General features: G+C 41.6%; 2 protein-coding genes across 2 annotated transcripts; both read right to left on the bottom strand.

The window, feature by feature from the left end:
* Positions 1–20,836: 20,836 nt before the first annotated feature.
* Positions 20,837–24,359, bottom strand: LOC147493318 (uncharacterized). The gene is made up of 3 exons (XM_086567823.1): positions 24,108–24,359; positions 21,744–22,527; positions 20,837–21,645 (listed from the first exon to the last, which is right to left on the bottom strand). Exons 1-3 carry the CDS (start codon positions 24,357–24,359, stop codon positions 20,837–20,839), a joined length of 1,845 nt encoding a protein of 614 aa, XP_086423949.1.
* Positions 24,360–24,575: 216 nt separating this feature from the next.
* Positions 24,576–25,148, bottom strand: LOC147493319 (uncharacterized). Its single transcript, XM_086567824.1, has one exon. It carries the CDS (start codon positions 25,146–25,148, stop codon positions 24,576–24,578), a length of 573 nt encoding a protein of 190 aa, XP_086423950.1.
* Between the last annotated feature and the right edge of the window lie 1,625 nt (positions 25,149–26,773).

Consider the following 26,773-nt stretch of genomic DNA (forward strand, 5'->3'; position numbering starts at 1 on the left):
TACCGACATATTATCCTTTTGCCATGAACAATCTTGCGGAGGTCATTTCAGTGGAAAGAAAATTACGGCCAAAGTGTTATAATATGGTTTTTACTGGCCTACTCTTTTTCGCGATGCACATGAACATTGCATAGCTTGCATTCGTTGTCAACACCTAGGTCGAATTACAAAATGCAATATGATGCCCCTAAATCCTATTTTGATTGTGGAAATTTTTTATGTTTGGGGCATTGATTTTATGGAACCCTTTCCTAATTTGTAAGGTTTTCTCTACATTCTAGTCGTTGTGGACTATGTGTCCAAATGGATTGAGGCACTCGCATGTCGCTCAAATGACCATAAAACTGTAGTGAAATTTATAAAAGAAAACATTTTCTCTCATTTTGGTGTCCCCAAGGCTATCATCAGTGATGGGGGTACATATTTTTGTTATAAAATTTTTGGGTTTTTAATGAAGAAATATGAAGTTACTCACAAAGTTGCTACTCCATATCACCCACAAACGAGTGGCCAAGTGGAAGTCTCCAACAGAGAGATAAAGTCCATTCTGAAGAAAACTGTCAATCCATCAAGAAAAGACTGGTCTCTCCACTTATCGGATACCTTGTGGGCATACCAAACAGCATTTAAGACACCTATATGGATGTCTCCTTACCGCATTATTTTTGGAAAACCTTGTCATCTGCTAGTTGAACTTGAGCATCGTGCCCTTTGGGCCATCAAAAGCCTCAATTACAATATCAACGAGGCAGGCAAGAAGCGAAAACTACAATTAAATGAGCTGGAGGAGATTCGGAGTGATGCTTATGATCTTTCGAAATCCTACAAAGCTAATATGAAAAGAGTCCACGACAAGCACATTTTGTGTAAGGATTTTAAAATTGGCCAAAAGGTTTTCTTTGTCTGACTCAGTTACACATTTTTTCCTAGTAAATTGAAAACACGATGGTGCGGTCCTTTCATTGTGTGGGTTGTGACACATTATGGGGCAATCTCTTTGCTTAATCCACAAGATAACAGCGAATTTCAAGTCAATGGACAACACCTAAAACATTACCATGAATTATGCTTCCCAGATGTTGAACAGACTCTTCTTCAGGATCCGGTCTACATAGACTAGATGTTTCATTTGGTGTACTCAATCTTGTTTCTATAGAGGGTACGCCATTTTGGTAGCCAGGCCCTCTTCTATTTTATGATCTCAAAAGTTCTTTGAAGTGTGTGGTTGCAAGCGCCAGAACCTTAGTCCACGAAAACTCTATTTCATAACTGAGTATAAATATCTTCTGCAACACGAGCAAACGTGCCTATCGGAAAATGATGGGTACCTAAAATTTCACTTCCTTCTTTCCCCTTCCCTTTCTACTCTCTGCGCAACTTGAACTTCAGCTAATCATTTGGTGTAAGTCTCACTCATCACGAATAAGGAATGGTCGTAGTACGTTTGCTCGTAAACGACGCGCGTGAAGAAAAGGGTGGTGTTTGCATTGCCAAACACCCTTCTGTCAAGATCATGACTTCCTATCTGATACTAGCCAGTTTAAGGTATACTTTTGTCTGACACCAGCTGCGCAGGATAATCTTCATCGCCACACCGTTCCTCCCACGGGTTGGGAATCATCTTGAGAATCTGACGTTGAAAGACTCACAAACGTCTTGAGAATCTGACAATAAAAGACTCGATTCGTCTTGAGGATCTAACGTTAAAAGACTCACCTTGTAGATATGTATATATTGTTGACAAATTCCCCATGCTTTAAGTTGTACACATAGAGATTTGTGTTTAACCTCGGATGTTGCATACTTGGAACACAAATGGGAAATGGATTCCAGCAGACCAACCCCTAGAATTGGCTTTGAGTTCCCTTTGGGGCGGTTTGAGGATAGCCGTATGTAATAAGGGAAATATTATTAGACCGTAGCGCGCACGGTCCAGGATGGTTCTGTCCTACCCCTAACCCCATAATACATAAAGGTAAATCCACAGTCTGGCTGGATTGGGTTCACTCGAGCCGACATGCAACAGTTGCCTATGAATTTCGATGTTGACTCTTCTGGACATCCAATGTGTTTCACGAAATCTCCCTTATATATAAATAAAATATTTGATTATAAATAAAACAACCCTCCTTTCTTTTCAAAAACTCTTGTGACCTTTGAGAATGACTCATATAATTGGATGACATTTTTCATGCCGATCATTTTGATATCTCATTCATCCAATTCGGAGTCCGAACGAGTCGTGGGTGAGCGTTTAGATTTTTTAGGCTTAAATCGAGCTTTAGGCTTGATTGGGCTTGGGAAATTTTTTTGGCCCAACCAAATCTTGAATTCTCGAGCCATTTAAACCCAACCACATGCGTCACCATCACACACTTCGTCTTCCCCAATATCCGGATCTTGTCCCCTCTCGATTCAGTCTCGCACGAGATAGGCCCATATCCAGGTCTCGCGCGCGACTCTTACAACTCCGATTCCAATTCCCTTGCATCAGCAAGTCCCATTTCTCCCCCTCATCATAAATCAATAGCCAGCCTCTCCCTAAAAGTAGTAATGCCCGAAAACAGGCGAATTTGTGTGGTGAATTTTTTTGGAAATTTATTCGAAAATGGGATGTTTGCTCCATTCTTTGATAATGAAATTCACTCTAGAGGATGGGAGTACTTGTTATATGCTAATGGCGGGCTTTATTCTAAGGATTTGGTGATGAAATTTTACGACAATGGGAGCTTTTATGGAGACTATTTTTGGATTACCGTCGAGGGTGTGCGCCACGAAGTCACACCCATTTTGATCTCCGGGATCACGGGCATTCCTCTGGTCGACCACGTGCTGACTCAGCAGCAGTCCATGTACCCACAGACTTACGACCTAATTCTCGACACGCTAATCGAATGCGAGTACAATATAGATGGGAAATGCGTGTATCAGCGCTTGGTGCGACGGAACCAGCTGGCTGTGACTCAATGGATGGGACTGAACGTCATTGGCACCTCGAAGCCCTCGGACAGCAACAAGACCTTCCTCCACCTTCTCCGGATTCTCCAGGAGTGCAAGGGTAACTTTTGCATAGTTACCTTTCTTTTTGATATTATTACACATGCCACTCTTAGGTCAGCCCCTCTTGTCGTTCTTGTAACGCAAGTTATGATTAATTTGGGTTTTCTATTTGCCACCCCGCTACTCCCTATACCACTATATGAGAATATGCTTGTCTTCAAGAAATGCATACTGACCCCTTGGGAACCCACAGCACCAATGGCTGCTGAGCACGCTAACGTAGGCTCATCTCACCCACCCTACTTTGATGAGACTGCTGAGTAAGATGAGTCACCCTATGGATGCCATACATGCTATGAACAATGGCATGAAAGACATGTACACTTGCTAGGTATCGATGAAACATGCCTTGGGCGAGTTAAGGACGGATATGACCACTCGCCACGGGGCACTGACAGACAACATGGGCGAATTTCAGCAGGAAATGCGAGCTTCCATGGATACATTTCAGGACCAAATGAATACTTACCAGAACAAGTTCCAGCGAATGTTCATGGCAAACCAGCATCAGTTTCAGGCCCAGGTGTTGGATACTCTGGGAGATATCTAGGAGCAGTTAGCCTCCACAGGAGCTCGTCATGCACGACGTCGCAGGACTCCTGGTTCTTCTTCTGCAGCCCCTGAGGATTCTCCTATAGCCCCAGAGGATTCTCAGTCCTTTCATCTTCTCACTTCTCATAAACAAGTTCAACACATTATTCACATTTCACTCCTTTCATCTTCTCCCCTCTCCACTTCTTATTTTAAAAATCATTTTTTGATCGCTCCAAGTTTCAAGTTTTATGGATGCACTAGAAAAGTTTGAGCAGCAGTAGATTGAATATACTACTCAAGTCTTCATGCTCGGTTGTTTTATTATAGTAATATTGTTAATGTGGCATATAGTTATATCTAATATTTAGGTTTGTATTTTATTTCATGTATCATGATAAGAGCCCAAAACTGTAGTTTTAACCCCTTAATAATACTACTTTTAGACCAATTATGCGAGTAATAAATAAGAATTAATGCTAATTACGTGCTTTTATGTATTTCAGGCATAGGACTCAATTATGTGCCACTTTGGCGATATAAAGGAGCAAAAGGTTGGTTGCTAAGAAGTTCTGTGATAAAAGCCAAGATTCAAGGAGACAAAGCCTTTATGAAGCCCGGTCAAAAGCTGAAAAAACAAGACGGGCAGAAATAGTGTACAAGTTAGCAGAACTTCTGAAGACCATATCTTTGGACTCATGCCTCGGATTTGGGTCTACCTTACGTCAAAATGATCGGCTCAGAAAGAGCTTTCCAATAGTCCAAGCTTTGACCCAATCAGAGGAGCAAAAGTAGACAAAAAGTCTACTGAAGTCAAAGCCAACTGAAACGGGCTCGTGGATTTGAATAAATTGGGCTTTAGGCTCGATTTTCCGACCCAAAACATGAGACCTCAGCCCATGCACGAAATTGTGGATCTGGTCCCCTCCTTTACATAAAAGAAGACTTAGCTCTTAAGAAAGATACAGTTAGATAGCTTAGAATAGAAAGTAGCCATTAAAATAGCTTGTAGATCTAGTTTTTGAATTCAATTAGTTAAATTAATTAGTTTCATACATTGTTTTAGATTAATTCTTTGAATCATAGTTCTTCATTGATTAGATAAATAAAATAGTTATTTTTTGTTCATTTCGATTTTGTCATTTAAAATTGTTAGATCTAATTTCAGTTGTTGTTATTCAATTCTTAGTTATTAATTTAGAATTCAATTATTGTTTAGTTAAATTTAATAAAGTTATAATCTTTATATTATGTTTAGTTTTAATTCACATCGTAGTATAATTCCCACCATTGCTCTCATTAGACTTTGAATAGATTAGTCAATCTAGGAAACTTGAATGCTAAAGAACTAAGAGTGGAACGAACTTTTTACTCCACTCTATTTCGATAGAATTGAGAGTATAGAAATCATTGATATCAATGAGTAATTAAGTTTAGTTTCACTTGCATTTTGAGTTTCATCGTTCATTTTGTAATTAAATTAAAACAATTTTACATTTATCAAATGGCATCGCTTCCATCTTAGTACTCTTTAGTATTGTTTTCTGTAGACTTGATAGTTTTCAAAGTCCCATAACCCACCCACCCTTGTTGGGATTCTCACCGTGGGTTTCATTCGTTTCAGACTTTGCAAGTTTCCACGAAAAATTACTTCGGGGCGCTTTTGCACCCTAGGCAAGCCAAAGTGGAGTGCACCCTGCGCCCACACGCCTGGAATCCCACCCTTTAGTTGAGCACCACCTGCACCCTACCAAGGCCAACTTGGAGCGCCACCTACGTCCACATGCGGCATCTACCTTTTGCTCGGCGGGACTGCGCCTACCCTAGGCATATTCGAAAGCACCAGCGCCTGCTGAAACTGCCCGATTTCCACAGGTTTATTTCAAACTTCCATTTCTTCAAAGTTTTCAGTGTTCAAACTTGTTATATACACTGAGCACGCGTAAACAAGACGCTATTCATAAGCGAAGCAAGGAGGCTTTCATGTACTCTTCTCTTCTACACCTCGCATCTTCTGTTAGAGGTTCATACTAGCATATCAGGATTTTTTGGAGTGTTGTTGTGTTTCATTAATATTGGTCTTAGCCTTGCATGAGATTAAGGTCGGGCCGAAGAAAAACACCTAACGTAATTAACCCACACGGCAACAAACAAGTCTTTCTAGTATACCACTCACTACACCTCTAGCTAGCATACCACACACACCACTCGAAGTAATGGCTGAAGAAAGAGAGTCTCCTATCTCTGACTTTTACAAAGCCTTGAACGATAGCCTTAAATCTTGCATCGTTCTATCAGACCCAGTGGGGTATTTCCGAATCCCCTCAAATATATTTAATTTGTTACCCATTTTTCATGGGTTAGACCATGAAAAGCCCTATCAGCGCATGCGTAGGATGGACCAAGTCCTTACTACATTCCACCATCTTACGGTAGGTGCTGAACAAATTAAACTAAGGGTATTTCCCTTCACCTTAGCCGATAAGGCGACGTCTTGGTTAACTGCCCAAGCGCCTAATTCTGTGGACTCGTAGGCTAAACTTGTTTAACTATTCATGAAACATTTTTACCCACCACTGAAGACCGATGAAATGCTTTCCTAGATTCATTTCTTTCAACAAAATCCTCATGAATTATTTTCAGAGGCTTGGAATCACTTCACCGATCTACTTATAGAGTGTCCACATCATAACCTCGCGAAAGACATGTTAGTTCGTGCCTTTTTCAAGGGACTTCTACACCACCATAAAGAAGTCCTTGACATAATGAATGGGGGTAGTTTCTTAAGTAAAGGAGCCTCAGAAGCTTATAAATTTTTAGAAGATCAGACTAAATGTAATAATAACTGGGAGGGGGGGAGGGGTAGTGACGATATCTCCCGCAACGCTAGTTCTTCTACAACAGTAAAGGCCGCCGGTATGTTTGAGATGAAACCCGATCCGGAACTTAAAAATGTAATTGAATCTCTAACTAAAAAGGTAGAGGCTATTTCTGTTCAACAAACGCCTATCCCCATCATGAATGTCAACTCCAATCCATGTAATTTCTGTTTAAGTCTAGAGCATCCCGACTCTTCTATTGTCCTTTCGCTTATGAGCAACAACAATCAGAACAAGATAACGTTTGTTCCATTAATAGTGAACCTAACGTAGTTTAGCGACAAAACCCCAACTTCGGTTGGCGGAATAATCAACAACCTCCAAGGTTGTTTAACCCAAATGTTAGGCAAACAAACAATTATAACCAAGCTCAACCACGACAAGGTCAAGCACAAGGTCACGATAATTATAATAATTATAACAATAATAATTATAATGTTAATAGAGGTATCGTTCCGATAAATAATAACTACCAAAATCCATTCATTAATAATCAACGTGACATAGTTCCTGTCACACAACCTGTAACAAATACTACTCCACAACCGGATCGTTTCGATACCTTTATGCAATCTCAACAATAGATTTTGCAAGCCATCCAACTTTCCTTACAGTAGCTAGCTCAAGAGAAAGTACAACCGAAAGGTGTGTTTCCAGGACAAGCAATACCTAATCCTAAAACACCAAACATAGCCTTTGAAGTAAATGGTAATACTAGTAACGAAATTGCAAACGTAGGAGAGATAAATTCCATCACCGCTCTCCGTTCAGGCAGAGGGGTGGATAACAAAGTTACTATGTCTATAGTTACCCCACAAGGAGTTCCTACACCAGATATTATACTAGATACCGAAACAGAAACTAAATATCCACAACCTAAGAAGCAAAAGCAAAGGTTAGATATCCAATAGAACCATACGCTAAATATAGTAAGAAACCACCATTTCCCCAGAAATTAGCTCTGTTAAAAAGAGATACAAACTTTGACGAGATTAGAGACGTTTTCAAAAATCTAACGATTAACCTACCCTTTTTCGTTGAATTAAAAAATTACCTCACCACGCTAAGTTTCTTAAGGAGTTGTGCATTACTAGGAGTAGGACAAATATTCCAAAAGACTTTTTCTTAACGGGTTCCAACTTTATCGAACATAATGGAATAGTTAAGTACAAGGACCCCGGTTAGATCCTCTTGTACAATACACCTTAGGAGATACTTACGACCTAGCTGCTTTATTAGACACGGGGCGAAGTGTTAACTTACTCCCTTATTATTTATATAAACAAATAGGTCTACAAGAAATGCAACCTACAAGAATGACGTTGCAATTAGCTGATATGTCTATCAAGTATCCTAAGGGTGTAGTGGAAAACGCGCTGGTTAAGGTTCAAGATTTCTACTATCCTACAGATTTTGTTATCCTCGATACGGAAATTAAGCTAATGACGATTTGTCCGATCATTTTAGGGCGCCCCTTCTTGGCAACTGCCAACGCGCTTATAAATTGCCGTAATGGTTCGATGTCCTTATCTTTTGGCCATCTTTCCGCTGAGGTCAATCTATTTAAACCAATCACATAGATTTCTGATACCAATATCGTTCGAGAGTTTAGCTCATGATTATGTCAAAACCACGTTTCCAAATAATCAGATGCACAAATTCTTTTCCGTTGGACGTTCCAACTTTAATAAGGACTCCTTGGACGTGGAAGGAATTGAGGAAGATTTCCTTCAATTCTTTTGCAACTCTTCTCCGCCACCTCGAGAGTCCTCTCCTATTGATAACCATTCACCAACCTCACATCATTCCTCTTCCATCAATATACCCCATCCTACACCTTTTCAAAAAAACCTGGAGTTTGCACTTGACCTTCTTATTTCTTCTGTGCTTAATGATTTTCTAAATCCGCCTAATACGGATATAATTCCTGAAGAAAATGCACATGACACCTACATTTTTAGAATGGAAACAGTTCCTACCTACACCATGAATGAGTTTTGTGCTAAACCCACATTCTCATTCTTTCCATTCTTTCCTTCTAATACTTATCCTTATCCACCATATCTTCCCAAACCACCCATTTTTTCACACTCATTCACTTGGACAACCTCTCGTTCAAAGATGAATAAGAAGGTGCATGCTCGATTACGTTCTAGGTCTATCAGACTTCGTTTTCATTCTACTAGGTTACCGTAGGAAATCTTGGTGCCTGATTATGTTTGGGGGTGCATTCCATGTTATTTATTTTTGGAAAGACCCACAACTCTTTAGGTTGTTGATATATGGAAACTGCAGGGTATTAATATATATATTTAGTTATTTATTAAAGTCTCGCGTATCTGACTATAAATGACTCATTTGGTTGTCTGATGTACTTCCTATCACTTATGTATACTGATAAGTGCACCATTCAGGTAACCAGGCCCTCCCTATGGAGTGTGTGGCTGTAAGTACCGGATCCTAAGTCCACGGTCAACATAATTCACATTTTCCACTCTTGCATGTTTTCTCAGTTTTTGAGTCATGTTCTTCTATGGTGTGAATTATGCATTTATTGCTTTCTTGTTTTTCTTATATTAACTTTTATTCATAAACAATTAAAAATCGTTAAAATTCACAACCATAGTAAGTTGAGAAGTCTCAAGAATCTGACTTTAAAGACCCACTTAAAAAAAATAAAAAAACAAATTTTCTCAACTCTGTGTCTAAAATTTGTTTGGGGGTGGGGTGTTCGTTCCATCCTGGATTGTTCAACTCTCCAGTTGTGTTGGTTAGACCGTTTAATGGTATTACGATTCGGATTGACATTTTCTATTAAGTTAGATTTCATTCATTCGCATAACTTACATCATGCACAAACTTTGAGGCATTTTTCATCTTCTTATATGGTCGGAATAGAGTGTTTTATGGATCATTAGATTGGAAATTCTCTCCTGATCATTTTCATATCTCATTTGCATAAATCGGACCGGTAATGAAGCGGAAATTTTAGTTTAAAGTTGTGCGAAAAATCAACAAAAATCAGAAAATCAATTTGGGCTTGGGCCCAACGCACGCGCGTGTGTCTCCTTCCTCCAAAACAAACTAAATCATGATTTTTTCCAATTTTGCCATTTCCAAATTTAAAAACCTAACAAAAAATAACAATAAAAATAAATTTCAATACACCCATGCCCACAATACAATTCTAACTTCAATTCTTCTCTAAAACACTCTTCCACCAATCCCAAAAATTTCCACCACCGAAAATCACCCAAAACCAAACGAAATTTGAACTACCGCGCCACCACTACTATTTTGTTAGTAAGGGAGCTTCAAACTCCATTCCCACAGTCCTTTTAAACCCCAAATCGTTCTAAGATATCAATGGCTCAAAGACGAAGGTTGTTGCTGGAACAAGCGTTTACGGCCGACCGCTTCGCACCGTTTTACGGTGATGAGATGATTAGCAGGGGTTGGAATTGGTTGTGGTACTCGACAGATGATTTCTATCACTCCGATTTGGTCGAATAGTTCTATAAGAAGAGAGAGTTGGCCGGTCACAAAATTTTCATGAAAGTGGCTGGGACTCGGAGAGAATTATCGAAAGAGAAGTTGGCTGATATTTTAAGCATTACGCCTGGACGCCACATAGAAGCCACCGTGCAGGAATCCTAGTATACTGGTGTTCCTGCATTAATGAACGACACCCTTATGGAGGGTCAATATAATACGACTTCTCATTGTGCTCGACAGTCATCTCTGCGCACCAACCAACTGGTTGTAGCTCAATGGATTGGTAAGAACGTCATTAGGAATGAGAAAGTGAGCGACATCGGGTTCACATGTCTGCACGTTCTTTGGATATTGCAAGAAAGGAGGTATGAATTCTGTATCCTCGAGTTTTTGTTAAATATGATTAGAGGAGTTGGGAAGAGTATCACACCATTTCCTGTTTTAATTACGAAGATAATGTTGTCTTGGGGGAATAAACCAAGAACTGAGTGGATAATGTTGAAATTGCATGCAAATGAAAGTAGTTATAAGGAGTGTATCCAAAAGACTTGGATGTTGCCGGAGGATAGGGTAGTGGATTCGGCTGAGGAAGGGGAGGGGAGGACATGACATGGTTGGATGAAGATGCTTTGGAGAGGTGTACGTTTGATTTAGAACGCATGTCAGTGTTGCATACTAGCGTGCATTGCATTTACGCTATTTGTGAAGATATACGAGATATACAGATTATAATTTGAAATAAACAAACGAACCTTAACACGAGTTTTGGAATACTCAAAAAGGGCCAAGAAGATATCTTGATTAACATGGAGAATATCCACCAGCATCACCAGATTCTACGACGCATGCCACCCTTGGAGGGTTCTGTTTCAGATGAGTTTGAGAGGCATGAGCGTCGTCGCCAAAGAACGAATGGATCGGGCCCTTCTTCATCACATGGCTAGGTGTTCAAATAATTTTGTGTTTCGTTGCTATTTAGTTGTTTTTATTGTTTTATTAATCGGATATTAGTTAGGTAATTAAATTTGAATTTGGTTGTTTTATGTTGTTTGAATTAAAATTTAATATAATTTGGCTATTTTCGAATTGTGCGTGGTTGTTATCATTAATCCCACCTTCCCAAATTGTTTGGGGGTGGTATTAAATAGCTTAGCATAATTCGTTTATATGTTCGTCTATTTTAGAATTTGTTTTCGATTGAGGGTTGAGAATATGACCTATATGGCCATCGCTATGAATAGATATTATGGTAGGACACAATCTCGTTGAGTTAGGCAGTTTCTATCCTCAATTCAACCTAAAAGATATTAGGGTTGTCTTAGAATCAAGAATATGAGTTATTTTCGTTTTCGGGTTTGGAAATTTTATTATTTCCGGCAATTGCCTTAAAGCCTTTTGGAAACTTTCCGATTCGTTCTAGCAATTTAAAACCTATAAAAACTGCATTCATTCTACACTCACAACCCCAACTACATCTCACATTCATCTTTTACGTTTTGCTCCCACTTTACCTTATTTTTCCTTCGCGACTTCAAAAGCCTATCGGCTCCCGGCGACACTTTTCTGAGAGGAGTTTCACCTGCGCCTCTAAGCCTGTCGAGAAATCCTACCCCCGAGCGACACTGCCTTACTTTCTCACCAAACAGAAGCGCTTACCTGCGCCCACAACATTGGAATTCCAGTTTTCATCTGGAGTGCCACCCGCGCCCATCCCAGGCTAACAGTGAGCGCACCCTGTGCCCAAGTGCCTGGACCTCAAATATCACCAGAGCACCACCCGCGCCCATCCCAGGCATAACTTGAGCGCACCCTGCGCCCTTACCCCTGTGGGCACCAAAAATTTCCAATTTTCTGAGGGTTGTTTCAGGATCCTTCGCATCTTTTCCTGCAAGTTTATTGGGGATGACATTCCCTTGTATCATACCAGAACAGTCATTTGAAGATTTATTCCAAAGTGACACCTATGGTGTGTGGTTTCGCGAAGTGATCATTCTAGCAGGATGGGAGCCACTATTGGTAAATCCTGATGAACTTTATTCTCCCGCACTTACATCTTATTTTTATGATAATTGTAAGTTCTTTGATAGACCAGATGGAGAACAAGTGTGTTCTCCATCCCCATCGGGGATGAACCAATGGAAATTTCCAGGTTCTTGATAGCCTTTGTGCTTGGACTTGCTATGCCGGCCGAAATACAAGACTCATAGGCCTATTTGGTAGATAATATGTACATGTATAACTATGATGATTTGCATGAGTATTACGGGGCAAGAATCTTTAGGATAGAGGACCAAGGGGATTATAACGTCGCCCTTGGTAGCCTGTCTATGAACGTCGGCACTATTTTGTTTTGGATTATGCTCAACATTAGAGGGGAATGGCGTTATTCTTCTATGAATGACGAAACTTGTGATATTTTCCTTGCTTTAGTTGGGGGACGTACACTCTATGATATTCCCCAGACCTTAATGTCTAGTTTAGCCCGAGCCCATGGCAAGAGGCATGAATACCTTTTTATGCCTGTTTTAATTTGCCGTATAATGCTATATTTCTTCCCTATTTTCTGTGACCGTTTCACGTTGGGGTCGACATTGTGTGACCCACCAATTGTATTATTTAATCGTTCCGTATAATGACTTGGCAAGGGTGGAGGATACAACCTTATCAGGTTGCGCCTTACACCCCATCCGACCAAGTGGCGCTTGACAGGTTAGCCATAGTAGATGATAAGTGACATGAAGCCTAGCAAATTATAATGGCATGGCAGGATGCGAAGGAACCTCATTTCTTTATTAAGGATGAAGAGGGAAATGAGGAGGAAAATGTTTAAACGGGAGTGCTGGTAAGTTTTTATTTCAGTTAGTGTCTGCTTATGTCCCAAGCAATCTATTTCTTATTAACCCCATAACGGGTGGAACTCTTATAGAGTTGCGTCAGTTTTCTTTTCTATATTAGTATGTTATAACCTTGTTTTGCAGATGTTCTGGAATTTCACGCGTCTCAATGGTATTTTCCTACCCTCTTTATTTAAAATACTTTGAGGACAAAGCATGCTTCTTGTTTGGGGGGGGCATAGAAACACGTGTAATTAAGACATCTGTTAGGATGTAGATATGTATAATATACATTTGTTTTCTAGCTAAAAATTTCAAAAATTTTAAAAATAAATAAAAAGTATGCTATAATAGGAACATTGGTATTGTTGCTCAATAATCTAGAACCTAATATTAGGTAATAATCCTTACATCTATCTATAAATGTTACACATTTGAGAATATAGCCTAAAGCCTTATATGAGTGACACATTTGAGAAATGACACAAGGGAGAAGTAAAATCCGGATAGAGAAATCACACGTCCACTTGGTAGATCACAATACCATATCCTAAGCGAGAATTTAGGCCCTCTTTGGATCTATATAGCCAGAAATTCCAACCTATGAATTATTTTCCGCTAGTCGCCCCTCTGAGCCTTTCTTTAGCCTTTCATAAACCAGAAATCCTTTACCCTGTTACAAAACAAAACAAAATAAAAAATTAACCTACCCAATTCTTTGAATAAGTTTGAGAATAGAGATGAAGAATAGAAAAGAGAATAACCTTTGAAATCAAGAATTCGTTAGTCACTTCAGAAGAGAAAAGTAAGTTTCCATCCAAATAAAAGAAAAATAAAATAAAATAAAGGGTTAGAACTCCAAAAATAGAATCAAGGAGTCAAAAGCCAAAGAAAAAGGAAAAAAAATATATATGGCTAAGGATGGAAACAAAGTGTAGAAGCAAAAGTAAAGAATAAGGTTTTCTCTAGTTACATAATATGAAGACTCTATTATCTCATACTTGTTCTTTTGAATATCCATTTCCTTCCTTCTTAAAACCATCTCCTAATCCCCGCAACACCTAATAAAGACCTTTAGCTCAATTAGGAATAGGTCAGTGTGATAGTAAGTGGCAGATGTGTTTGATCGACTCCAACTTCTTTGTGTGTCATTGAGTTTATAAGGTAAAGTATGCCCACTGCACACTGGAGTAGCAAAACTTGAGCGGAAAAATCAGAGTGGTTTTTGTCTTGACATTTATGTGAGGACCTACTTAAGGACGCTATTCCAAGTTTTCAGAAACGGACCTGCTAGTTCATCTCATAGTATTACTCATTGCAAATATGTTTATTCGTAGATCATAGATTATTATGCATATATTAGCTTAGGTTTCGACTTGATTATTCTGTATTCATTGCTAGTGAGATGTACAGATAATTGAAACATAGATAAGGAAACAATAGTTTTATTTCTGAGTCGTTGTAGTATAGATGAAGTTTGTGAGTACCTTCACTGGAAAACTCTCACGAGCTTATAACTCGCCCACTAGGAAATTTCTAGTGGTTTAAGGCCTTGTTGCATATGGTAAATGCAATCGCACTTGGCGAAACGAGATTAGTTAGAACTCCATTTTGGTTCACTTATGCTAATTTCTCATATTTGCTTGAGGACAAGCAAAATATTGTTTGAGGGTGGTTTGATAAGAGCCCAAAACTGTAGTTTTAACAACTTAATAATACTACTTTTAGACCAATTATACGAGGAATAAATAATAGTTAATGCTAATTACGTGTTTTTATGTATTTCAGGCATGGAACTCAATTATGTGCATAAATGTGCCACTTTGGCGATATAAAGGAGCAAAGGGTTGGTTGCTAAGAAGTTCTATGATAAAGGCCAAGATTCAAGGAGACAAAGCCTTTATGAAGCTCGGTCAAAAGCTGAAAAGTCAACACGGGCAGAAATAATGCACAAGTCAGTAGAACTTCCGAAGACCATATCTTTCGACTTAGGCATTGGATTTGGGCCTGCCTTACTTCAAAACGACCGGCTCAAAAGGAGCTTTCCAATGGTCTAAGCCTTGACCCAATCAGAAGAGCAGAAGTGGATGAAAAGTCTGCTGAAGACAAAACCAGTTGAAACAGGCTCTGTGGACTGAAGAAATTAGGCTTTGGGCTTGATTTTCCGGCCCAAAATATGAGACCTCAGCCCATGCACGAAATTGTGGATCTGGTGTCCTCCTTTACATAAAAGAAGACTTAGCTCTTAAGAAAGATATAGTTAGATAGCTTAGAATTGAAAGTAGCCATTAAAATAGTTTGTAGATCTAGTTTTTGAATCCAATTAGTTAAATTAGTTAGTTTCACACATTGTTTTAGATTAATTCTTTGAATCATAGTTCTACATTGATTAGATAAATAAAATAATTATTTCTTGTTCATTTCGATTTTGTCATTAAAAATTGTTAGATCTAATTTCAGTTGTTGTTATTCAATTCTTAGTTATTAATTTAGAATTCAATTATTATTTAGTTAAATTTAATAAAGTTATAATCTTTATATTACGTCTAGTTTTAATTCACATCATAATATAATTCCCACCATTGCTCTCATTAAACTTTGAATAGATTAGTCAATCTAGGAAACTTGAATGTTAAAGAACTAAGAGTGGAACGGACTTTTTACTCTATTCTATTTCGATAGAATTGAGAGTATAGAAATCTTTGATAGAAACACGTAATTAAGTTTAGTTTCACTTGCGTTTTGAGTTTTATCGTTTATTTCGTAGGTAAATTAAAACAATTTTACGTTTATCATATCATTATGATGTGTTTCCACTCCTCTGTACGTTCATACATCTTATTGTAATATTATATTTACATCTTTCTTTGCCTTCTACTTACGCTATTTGTTTAAAAAAAAAAAAAATGGGCACTCCTTGTTGTCACATGGCCCATTCTTCTCATCCACACTACAACTTTTGCGCCATATTTTAGAAACAAGGATTGGTGCCTATTTATAACAAGGATAGACACCCCTAAATACCAACTTCCCTTTTTCCACTAAAAATTTTCTTTACCACTCCATCTTTAATGGCCCTCACTAGAATTTTAGTGCCTGAGCAAAATTTTATGGAAAATTTCCAAAACGGTCTTTTTCATCCATTTTTTTACACAGAAATTTTACGTCGAGGATGGTACCCTCTTTTACATCTTAAGCAGGCATTTTTTCCAGAGAATTGGTCCTGTTGTTCTATAAACATGGTTATTTCCAAAACGGGCAATTCTTTGTCCGTGCAAACGGATGCGAGCGTGAATTGACTATGGAAATTATCTCTGAGGTACTTGTATGCTCCACTATTACAACCTATGTGATTACTTGTCCTGTTCCTTACTCTTCTCTCTGTATTTTTTCTTTTCTTTTCTCCTCCTCATTCTCTCTCCTGGACCCTTTTATATCTCTTCTCTTCTCCCCCCTTTTTCTCTGTGGTCCCTCGATCCTCTTTCATCCATTCTCCCTTCTCTCTCCACGTATCACGGCAGTTATCTTGCAATTATGATTCCGCTCTCCCTCTTTCCAAGTCTCGCAACAATTCCGGAGCAGTTAGGATACCGCGGATCTGATCCCATGCAACCTATTTCCCCATACTATACTGCATCCCATTTTCACCACTAACCTCCTAGGTCATGAATACGACCCATACAGATGCCCTCTCTCGGTCTTATTGATGGTCTGTGAACAACTATGGGGCCGAGAACTAACATTTCTCATCTCATACACCTTTCACGGTATACTTCTCTTTCCTGACACTGCCACTTTGTCCCCCTATCTTTTTTCTCCCAGCACGTGTTCCACATGCTTCCTCTGTATTGCCACCTGGAAATACGGTGCACGCACCTCGTACTTTGCCTCTTCGAAAATCGAGACTCCACTTGTCACCCTTTCCTTGGTTCCTTTGTCGGTTAATACCTTTTTGCCCCTGCCCATTCAAATCCAGCTCAAACCTCTCTCTTCTCTCAAAACCCCCAAAACCCCAAACCCTCACCATCTTTTCAACTTCCTTCCCTTCAACCCTTTCCCCTTTCTTCCCACTGTTCTTCCCTCCGGTAGCTCTCCAAAGATCGTTAGGTGTTCTCGACCTCCATCGCCTTGGCTCCCTCTCGTCGCAGGTTTGTCTTTCCCTTTTTTATTTGTTTTCCTTTCCTTTCATTATTTGTTTTATTCATTTTTGGGGGTGTTGCTTCTTCGCTTTCTTCCTTTCTGGAATTGCATACCTCTCTTTTTGTAAACTCCACTCTTAGTACTGGTTCCATCATGTCTGTATCGGAATCGGAGGCTACCTCCGCCACCCAATTCTCTGCCACCAAATCCGCTAGATCTGAATCCTCTACCCCTAGATCTAGCCATCACTCCACCGGACGATCCAATCCCCAATCCGACGATTCTATCGAGCCCATTTGTTCCATCTACTTCTGGGGGGAAATCTTCTCTGCATCCCCCGCCATCCTACTACCACAGGCCCAACTTAGATGCCGTTAAAGCCACTTATGGCATACCTAGTGACGTTATTCTAGAACACGTGTCTGGCATCACCCACTTTCCTCAGTTGGTAACACCGCGCCCAGGTTATCACGTCACTACTGTAGGACAGATAGCGGCCGGTCTGCGTTTTCCCTTAACCCTTCTTGACGTCGAGGTCTGTAACCATTTCAACATTCCTCCGTGCCAAGGCATAGATAACTTTTGGCGTGTTATGTACGCCGCCAACTATTACAATGAGACCCACTCCCCCAAAATTCAACTCCGCGATATCCTTGCTCACTTCTATATAAAGAAAAGCACTAAACTTGGGAGTGTGGGATATCAATCGTTCTGCACTCGTCCACAAAAGAAGTCTTTTATTCTTCACATCACCACTTCTGACAAGGTGTGGCACCACTATCCGTTGTATGTGTCCGGGAGTTTTTTATCCGCGGACCTCCCATCGGAAGTTTCTCTGAGGCATCTCCATTTCGTAACAAATGGTAAGTAAGCTGTTTCGAGTCGCAGTATTTATGTCTCACTTGTTTGTAATTTGTCTTTACTCTTGGTGATATAGGTTGGACACCCGATTCGTGATCACAGATATACAATGGCGTTTATTCAAAAATCTTCCAATCCCTTCGCAAACTTGGGAGTGCACAGTGTGAAGTCCTCGGCATTGATCCGGAAAAAGTCACTCCTCTCTTACTTGACCCTTCTCTAAAAGACATTGGCAAATACCAAGGACCCCTCTATCGCCTGCCGCCCCCCAAAGAAAGAAAGCCCAAGCCATCCCCACCTCAAAAAAGAAAACGTCCAGCTCACAAGCCCTTCAACTATACCACTAAAATCTCTTATTCACGAGCTGTTGCCCAACGTGCCGCTGCTGCTAAAGCTAAGATTACTACTACTGACACCCTTCCTCTTTCGTACTCTCGTGTGGCTGAGTGGGAAGACGATTTTGCCCATACTTCCCCTCTCCCTTCTGCTACCGCTATGGATGTGAACAAGTATAAGCTTTGGGACAGTGACTCCGATGGCGATGCGCCTGTCGAAGTTTCAAACAAGAGTCCTCCCACCAAAAAGGCCAAAACTACTTCTACTTCTCAACCTCATACTAGTAACCGCACTAAACCATCGCGGTCTGCTATATCTTTGCGCCACCCCAGATAGGATTCCTTTTCAGCTGGTCCCTTAACATTAGGCCCAGTCGAGGTCTGCCATCCCAAGTTCAAGGCCAGGGATCGCGATGTTACTACCTGAGACTCAGCTTTGGAAAATCTAGCTATTACCGCCTCTTTGTTTTTCAGCTCTCATCTCCTTCGGGATCAAGCCTATGGAGATTCTGGCACTGTCGCTTCCCATAGGTCCTCCATTTACACTGGATGGGAAAAGGTGTGTGTTATTAACGTTACTTGCTCATTATCCTTTGTACTACCCTTTATACCCAATATGTCTCTGCAACTGAGTCTAGACATTGGCTATGTGATGCACGACCTTACCAGCACCGTGGAGAATCTGGAGGCGGCGAAGTAGGAGATACATGGCCCTGATGGCTGGAAAGCAAAGTATGCTAAGCTGGAGAAGGAAAGGGACGATTTGCGGATCGCGGCAGTCAAGGCTTACAGGGAGCTCCAGGTAGCCGAGGATAAGCACCGTGACTACGTAGCAGGGGTCAATTCTAAACTGGAAAGCCTCAAAGAGATGGAGAAACTTGCCACTCAAGCTGCTGTAGACAAGGCCATAAAAGAAGCCGCAGAGCGATTTCGGAGTCTCGCTGCAAAGAAGATTGCTCATAAATTGCAACAACAACTCGCTCAGCTTAGCGCTGCAAGCCGTCTTCTTCCATCGCCTCCTCCAGTAGCGGATACACCATCCTTGGTATCATCGACCACGCATCCTGAGGCTGCTGAGACCACTACCCCTGATGTGACTACTCCCATTACTAATGTTGACCCTTCTCCAGTGGAAATGAATGAAGACACCAGCACCGTTGTCAGTGAAGAGGAGAATATTTCTCAGGAAGAATTGAATACTGATCCTCAGCAGTAACACATATCGGATTTCTTTCTTTGCAGATTTCTTTCTGATTTGTAAATTAGGTGTTGAACAATTATCTTTTGTATGTGTTTGGACAAATGCTTCATCGACACACTACATTTGTGTAGTAGGTGTTAATCAACTTGCGTTGTACTCTATTTGCACTGTAATTTACCACCTGTCATACTTTTCGATTTCACCTTTCTTCTGATTCGTTATGTATTGAAGCCATTGATCTATATGAAACTTTAATTTGAATATATTTTTCATAATCTTTGAAGGAGCTACCTTGATTTTAACCAAGTTGTTTGCAGCCTTTTCATTTGCAGCCTTAGTTAGCTGTGACACTAGCAAGGGTTGCCCCCATGTTGATTCGGACGTTTTGCCTGCGAAGGGCTCCTCCCCACTCTTTTGAACAGCTGTAAAGCTAGTCAGGGTTGCCCCCAGTTTAATTTAGACATACAGTCTGCGAAGGGCTCTTCCCCCCTACTCTTATATAGCTGTGAAACTAGTCAGGGTTGCCCCCATGTTGTTTCAGACATTTAGTCCGCGAAGGGCCCTTCCCCCCCGCTCTCTTTGAACAACTGTGAAGCTAGTCAGGGTTGCCCCCAGTTTGATTCCGACATACAGTCCACGAAAGGCTCTTCCCTCCCCCGCTCTTATATAGCTGTGAAACTAGTCAGGGTTGCCCCATGTTGATTCGGACGTTTAGTCCGCGAAGGGCTCTCCCCCCCGCTCTCTTTGAACAGCTATGAAGCTAGTCAGGGTTGCCCCCAGTTTGATTCGGACATACAGTCTGCGAAGGGCTCTTCCCCCCCGCTCTCTTTGAACAACTGTGAAGCTTGGCGGGGCCACTATGGTCGCCCCCGATTTGATTTCTATTATCTACTACTCATTTGATTTGGAAGAAGTGCATGTTTATTTCATAGACATAATAATAAACAACACAAGAGTGCACTATCAAATATGAAAAGACTAAGCAAAGATCCTAAACATGGAACTTTTTCAACATTCTGACATTCCACGGCCTCTCTATCTTCTCCCCAGTCATAGTTTGTAATCCATAAGTTCTATAGGTACCCTTTTTACTAATGACATAGGGACCTTCCTAGTTTGGCCCCAACTTTCCATCGTTTTCTTTCTTGGTGGCTGGAGTAACTCGTCGCAGCACATAGTCACCCACTTTGAAACTCCGTGGCTTAACTCGTTTATCATACTGTCTCTGTAGAGTCCGATGGTACTCCTCCAACCGAATACGGGCTATCTCTCTTTTCTCTTCAACAAGATTCAAATCCGCGACTAATATTTTCTCATTTAGTCCACTTTCCACAGCCTGCATTCTGGTCGTGGATTCTATCATTTCTTTGGAATAACGACCTCTACTCCGTACACCGTTGCGAATGGTGATTCATTAGTGGATGTTCTCGGTGTGGTTCGATATGCCCATAACACATGACTTAACTCGTCTGCCCATGCACCCTTCCTCTCGTCCAACTTTCACTTTAAATTATCCATTATTATTTTGTTAGATGCTTCTGCCTGTCCATTTCCTTCAGGGTTGTACGGGGCTGAAAACCCTTGCTTGACCTTAAATGCCTGAAGAAACTTTCGCACCTTTCCCCCTGTAAACTGAGTTCCGTTGTCTGCGATGACAGTATGCGGTAGCCCGAACCTGCAGATGATATTCTCCCACAAAAACTTCTTCACGTTCTCTTCTTTATCTTGTTGAAAAGCTATGCCTTCCACCCATTTGGTAAAGTAGTCAGTAGCGGCTAACATAAATCTCCTTTTTCCGTTTGCCATGGGTAGAGGTCCTACAATATCCAGTCCCCACATGGCGAACGGCCATGGGCTGAACACATTATGCAATGGCTCAGCTGGTGAGTGTATGAATGAAGCAAATCGTTGGCATTTCTCACATTTCTTGGCGTACTCTGTGGCGTCTCTTTTCATATGGGGCCAAAAATACCCTTGTGATATCAATCTATGAGCTGTAGTTTGCCCCGCGGAATGACTCCCGCAATCTCCTTCATGAACCTCAGCAAGAACTTCATGAGACTGCCGCAGACCTATGCATTTAAGCAATGGGCTGCAGAAGTTTCTCCTGTATAGGTCACCTTCCAGCAATGTGTACTGCTGACTCAGTTGTTCCATCCTTCGCCTGTCCTGTTTATTCTCTACCTCTACTCCCTTCAAGAAAGTCTTTATCGGTTCTATCCAACCCTGATCCCCTTCGGTAGTGAGCCAAATACCATCCTCATCTGATGTACTTGGCTTCTTAACACTCTTACTTCGATTGACCGACCCTCTGATCCAGGAAGAACTGCAACCACATAAGCCAAAGCATCGACATGTCTATTCTCTCCGCGGCCCAGATGGGCAAACTGTATTTTTTCGAACTTACTTGCCTTTCGCTGTAGGACCTCCAGGTATCTTGCCATCCGGGGATAGCGAGCCGCAAACCCTCCATTCACCTGACTCACTACCAAGTTGGAATCTGAGAAAACTGACAACTCATTCACCCCTAGATCTCTGGCCAAATCTAACCCAGCTATCACCGCTTCATATTCAAACTCATTATTTGATGCAGCAAACCCAAGTTTCATGGATATCTCAAGGCGATTGTTCTCCGGAGTCACTAACACGACCCCTATGCCATTTCCTGTATCTGCAGCAGAGCCATCCGCGAAAACTCTCCACCCATTTTGCATATCCCAAGGATCCAATAGATCGCGGCCAACCTCCCCTTCAGATTCCATCACCATTTCTTCTCCCCAAGTGGGATCCTCTGCAGGAAATTCGGCCAGAAACTCTGCCATGGCTTGTGCCTTTTCTGCTGTTCTGACTTGATATGTAATCTCATAAGAACTGAGTAATACCGCCCACTTAAGCATCCTACCTGATTTCTCGGCCTTCAACGCTTGTCTGAGAGGCAAATTTGTTACTACCACCACAGAATGAGCTTCGAAGTAAGGCTTTAATTTAAAGACTGAAAATATCAACTCCAAAGCATACTTCTCAATCCTACTGTACTGGGTCTCTGCCTCCAGTAGGGTTTTGCTTTGAAAGTAGACTAGCTTTTCTATCTTGTCAATTACCCTCACCAGAACTGAACTTATCGCATACTCGCTAACACCCAGATACAAATGCAACTTTTCTCCCTGTTCTGGCCGTGATAGCAAGGGTGCCTGCCCAAGGTACCTTTTCAACTCTTGGAAGGCTACTTTGCATTCCGCGGTCCAATGGAAATCATGAGTTTTTCTCAGCAAGCAGTATAGAGGCTGGCATTTGTCCGACGATTTGGAAATGAATCTGTTCAGTGCAGTGACTCTCCCGCCAGTCTTTGTACTTCTTCACATTCTGCGGAGATGGCATCTCAATCAACGGTCAAATCTGATCTGGATTTGCTTCTATTCCGCGGTGGGTGACTATGTAGCCCAGAAACTTCCCTGAAGTTACTCCGAATGGGCATTTCTCGGTATTGAGTTTCAGATTATGCTTGCACAGTATGGCAAAAGTTTCATGAACACCCTTTAAGTGTTCCTTTTCCGACATGCTTTTTTCCACCATGTCGTCAATATATATTTCTATCACCTTTCGAATCTTGCCTTCAAACATCTTTTCTCCCAACCGCTGAAAGGTAGCACCCGCATTCTTTAAGCCAAAAGGCATCCTGGTGTAACAATAAGTACCACCCTCCACACAAAGGTGGTTTTCTCCTGATGCGGCCCGAACATCGCGACCTGATTGTATCCCATCGATGCATCCATGAAGGAGAACACCTTGTATCCTGCCGTTCTATCAACTAACTCATGCACCCGGGGCATTGGGTAACAGTCTTTCGGGCATTCTTTGTTTACGTCTGTGAAGTCGACACACATTCTAACCTTGCCGTTCTTTTTCGGTGCCGTGACCACATTAGATAACCACTCTATAAATTCCACTTCCCTTATTATCCCTACCCCTTTCAGCCATATAACCTCTTCGCGGATCCCTTCAGCGTATTTGGGCCTTATACTTCTCATCTTTTGTCGCATTGGCTTAGCATCTTCATTCATATGTAAATAATGACAAGCATAATCTGGATCCAAACCTGTGATGTCCTCGATTACCCATGCAAATTTATCAGTGTTAACTGTGAGAAACTGTACCAACTTATATTTCCATTCCTCCGGCAAGTCAGCTCCAATCAAGGTAAACTTTTCCTCACCTCCCACCCCAAGGTTCACTACCTCCAACTTATCCAACGTTTTCGGTCCTAGTGGAGGCTCGTACCCCCCTGTTTCCGCTGTCTCCTGTAATTGCTATGTTGACCCTATTTCGTGTGATGCCTCTCTCCTTTTGTTTCGTTGTCTTCTGCGCTGCTACTTGATCCCCCCTTATTTCATATGTCCCCCCATTAGTAGGAAAGCGGATCACTTGGTAAAATGTCGATGGGATGGCCTTCATTTTGTGGATCCATTTTCTCCCCAGGATAGCATTATACTGGGAACTTGAATCCACCACCATAAATTTGGTGAACACCGTTGTCGGACCGGCTGTAACCGGTAGCATCAATTCCCCCATGGGCTCTGTCATGCTGTCGTTGAACCCGTAAAGATTAGTTTGAGGCGCTTGTAGCTGATATTTTCCAATATTCATCTTTTCCATCGCCCCCTTAAATAACAAGTCCACAGAACTGCCGCAGTCTACCAACACCCTCTTTACCAGATAATTGCCCATCGCTATAGTGATCACCAACGCATCCTCATGCGGAGAAATTACTGACTCTGTCTTTCGGGGTGAACCTTATGCTTTCATCACCCTTTGCGATTCCACGCACTAGCCGCGGTATGCTGACCACCTCATTCACTTGTTGTAAACTTGCTGTCTTTCTCATCTTTTCTCGGTGTGCATTTCTTCCCAGGGTTTCCCCACTAAAGATGACATTGATGGTACCTAAAATTCTAGCCGTAGCTGGCACTCTCTTGGCTTGGTGAACCTCTGCGACAAACTCCCTGAGCATCCCTTTTTCAATCATTCTCTCCACCAACCATTTCAAAGCGTAACATTCATTAGTGGCGTGATTCCTGATTTTATGATAGGCACAGAATGGCTTCCCTTCTATCTCCACTGGCGTACTCTGCGGACCCTCAAATTACTGTTGTCCCTTAATCAACGGCAAGATTTCCTCTAGGGGCCTGTTGAGCGGAGTCTGCTCGATTTCCCTGTACGACTTCCTCTCTCTGATCTCCCTTCAGCCGCGGTCTCCCGTCCTATCCGGACCTCGGCTCTCTCCTCTGTACGTTCCTTTCTCTCTTTCCTCTACTCTACTATTTCCCTTGCGGTCATCGCGGTCAACGGCATGCACTGCCTTACCTGCTCTATTATGCTCCTTTGCATTTCTCTGCATTATATCCTCGTAGCATATGTATTTTTCTACTTTGGGATACAGAGCTTGTAGAGAAGTGATTTCGATTTTGGAAACCGACTCATGAACTCTAGTTCCCGCCCTCAAGTCGTGCTGGAAAGCTATGACAGCGGCATGTTCCTCCAAATTCTCCACCCTCAATGTCTCCTCCTTCAACCTACATAGAAACTCTCTCAAGGACTCCTCCGATCTTTGTTTTATGTTGAATAGAGCTGCGATGTCAACCACCCTTCTTTTCTGGTGTATGAAGTGGTCAACAAACGCGCGCTCCAGTTCTTCAAATCTTTTGATGCTCCGCGAAGCCAACCTGTAATACCAATCTGAGGCTCCCCCCTTTAGACTAGCGGGGAACATCATGCAATGAAGCCCATCATATTTATTCTCCTGCCATAACGGCATCTGTTATTGGAAATGGTGCAGGTGATCCATCGGGTCTCCCCTTCTATCATACCTCTCAAACCTGGGCTGGGAGAATCTCTTAGGCACTTCCGAATTCCATATCGAATCTGCTAGTGGATTTTTGTTGAGGCTTGCAACCTCCTTCTGCGTAGCGCTTTGGTTCACTTTTTCTGCGATGCGATTCCTCTCCCTATCTTTCTCAATCATAGCCTATACTACCTCCAAGGTGATATCCACCGTTGGTTCAGCTTCCTGTGGCAGGTATTCCTCATTCTCTCCCTCTAATTCGCTGCTCCGATGATCACCCCGACCCTTTCCAACCTGCGTAACCTCTCTCTCCTTCCTTAACTCGTCATTCTCCATCCGTAGCCTAACTATCTCTTCCGGAAGAAGTCTGGTAGCGTCCCCGCCATGTTAGATACTTCTTCCTCTCCTACCCCTTCTTCCTCTCGTACCCTTTCTTCCTCTCCTATCATTTCCTCTTCAGTACTCTCTGTTTCCTTGATAGTTTCTCTCACCATTGCTTTCTTAGGTCTCCCTACTCCTATCTTCACTACTGTAGCCATTTTCTCTTCATGTCCCCACAGACGGCGCCAAATGTATGCTCCACTATTACGACCTATGTGATTACTTGTCCTCTTCTTTACTCTTCTCTCTGTATTTTTTTCTTTTCTTTTCTCCTCTTCATTCTCTCTCCTGGCCCCTTTTATCTCTCTTCTCTTCTCCCCCCTTTTCCTCTGGTCCCTCGATCCTCTTTCATCCATTCTCCCTTCTCTCTCCACGTATCGCGGCAGTTATCTTGCAGTTATGATTCTGCTCTCCCTCTCTCCACGTCTCGCAGCAGTTCCAGAGCAGTTAGGATACCGCGGATCTGATCCCATGCAACCTGTTCCCCCATACTATACTGCATCCGGTCCCATTGTCACCACTAACCTCCTAGGTCATGAATATGACCCATACAGTACTTCAAATTCCTATTACAAACCAAGGGGTACACCTTCAGGATTCACCATTCGACAATATCTAGCATCTGATGTTTGCAACTATCCTTCATGGTGAATATAACCGGAAAAACCATGTTGTTTATCAGCGATCCTTGCAAAAGAACCAATTATCTGTGATCTAATGGCTGGCTCATAATGTGCTCATCACGTCTAAGACTTCCGAAATAACAAAACCCCTCCTCCATCTACTATGGGTCTTGCAGACTAACTGCAATGATTTTTGCATTATTAAATTTATCTGGAACGCTATCGCACGTTCCAGGAAAAAGGCAGCTCCTTTGCCTACCATTGTGACACTTATCATGATGCGTTGGGGTTTTTCTAGTACTTCTTCTAATACACCTCTCATAACAATTAACATTCTTACCATTCACTCAGTTTGTAGGAACAGTTTCTGGAATCCCGACGCTGCAAAGAACCATGTCAGTACAGAAACCGAAGAAGCTTATTCCGTTAACAACATCTTCACTGAAAATGAATTAAGCAATGTATTTAATCCTATGGAAGGCCTTCGTTTAATTCAACAAGGACTGATGACATTATACAAACGTCAGAACATTATCATCACCAATCTCCTTGAATTTTCGACTGCGGACAATACGGGAAGAGGAACAAGCACAA

Source organism: Coptis chinensis, chromosome 6 (assembly GCF_015680905.1).
Source record: "Coptis chinensis isolate HL-2020 chromosome 6, ASM1568090v1, whole genome shotgun sequence".
NCBI lineage: Eukaryota > Viridiplantae > Streptophyta > Magnoliopsida > Ranunculales > Ranunculaceae > Coptis > Coptis chinensis.

Bases quoted from the DNA above. Each gene is read 5' to 3' on its own strand.
- LOC147493319 (XM_086567824.1), bottom strand. From the start codon at position 25,148: ATGCCGTTATGGCAGGAGAATAAATATGATGGGCTTCATTGCATGATG.
- LOC147493318 (XM_086567823.1), bottom strand. From the start codon at position 24,359: ATGATTGAAAAAGGGATGCTCAGGGAGTTTGTCGCAGAGGTTCACCAA. The intron at 22,528-24,107 runs GTCAGTAATTTC...TACCTTGGGCAG, and splicing joins GGTTCACCCCGAAAGACAGA to GCACCCTTGCTATCACGGCC. The intron at 21,646-21,743 runs GTAAGTTCGAAA...CCTGGATCAGAG, and splicing joins GGTCCTACAGCGAAAGGCAA to GGTCGGTCAATCGAAGTAAG.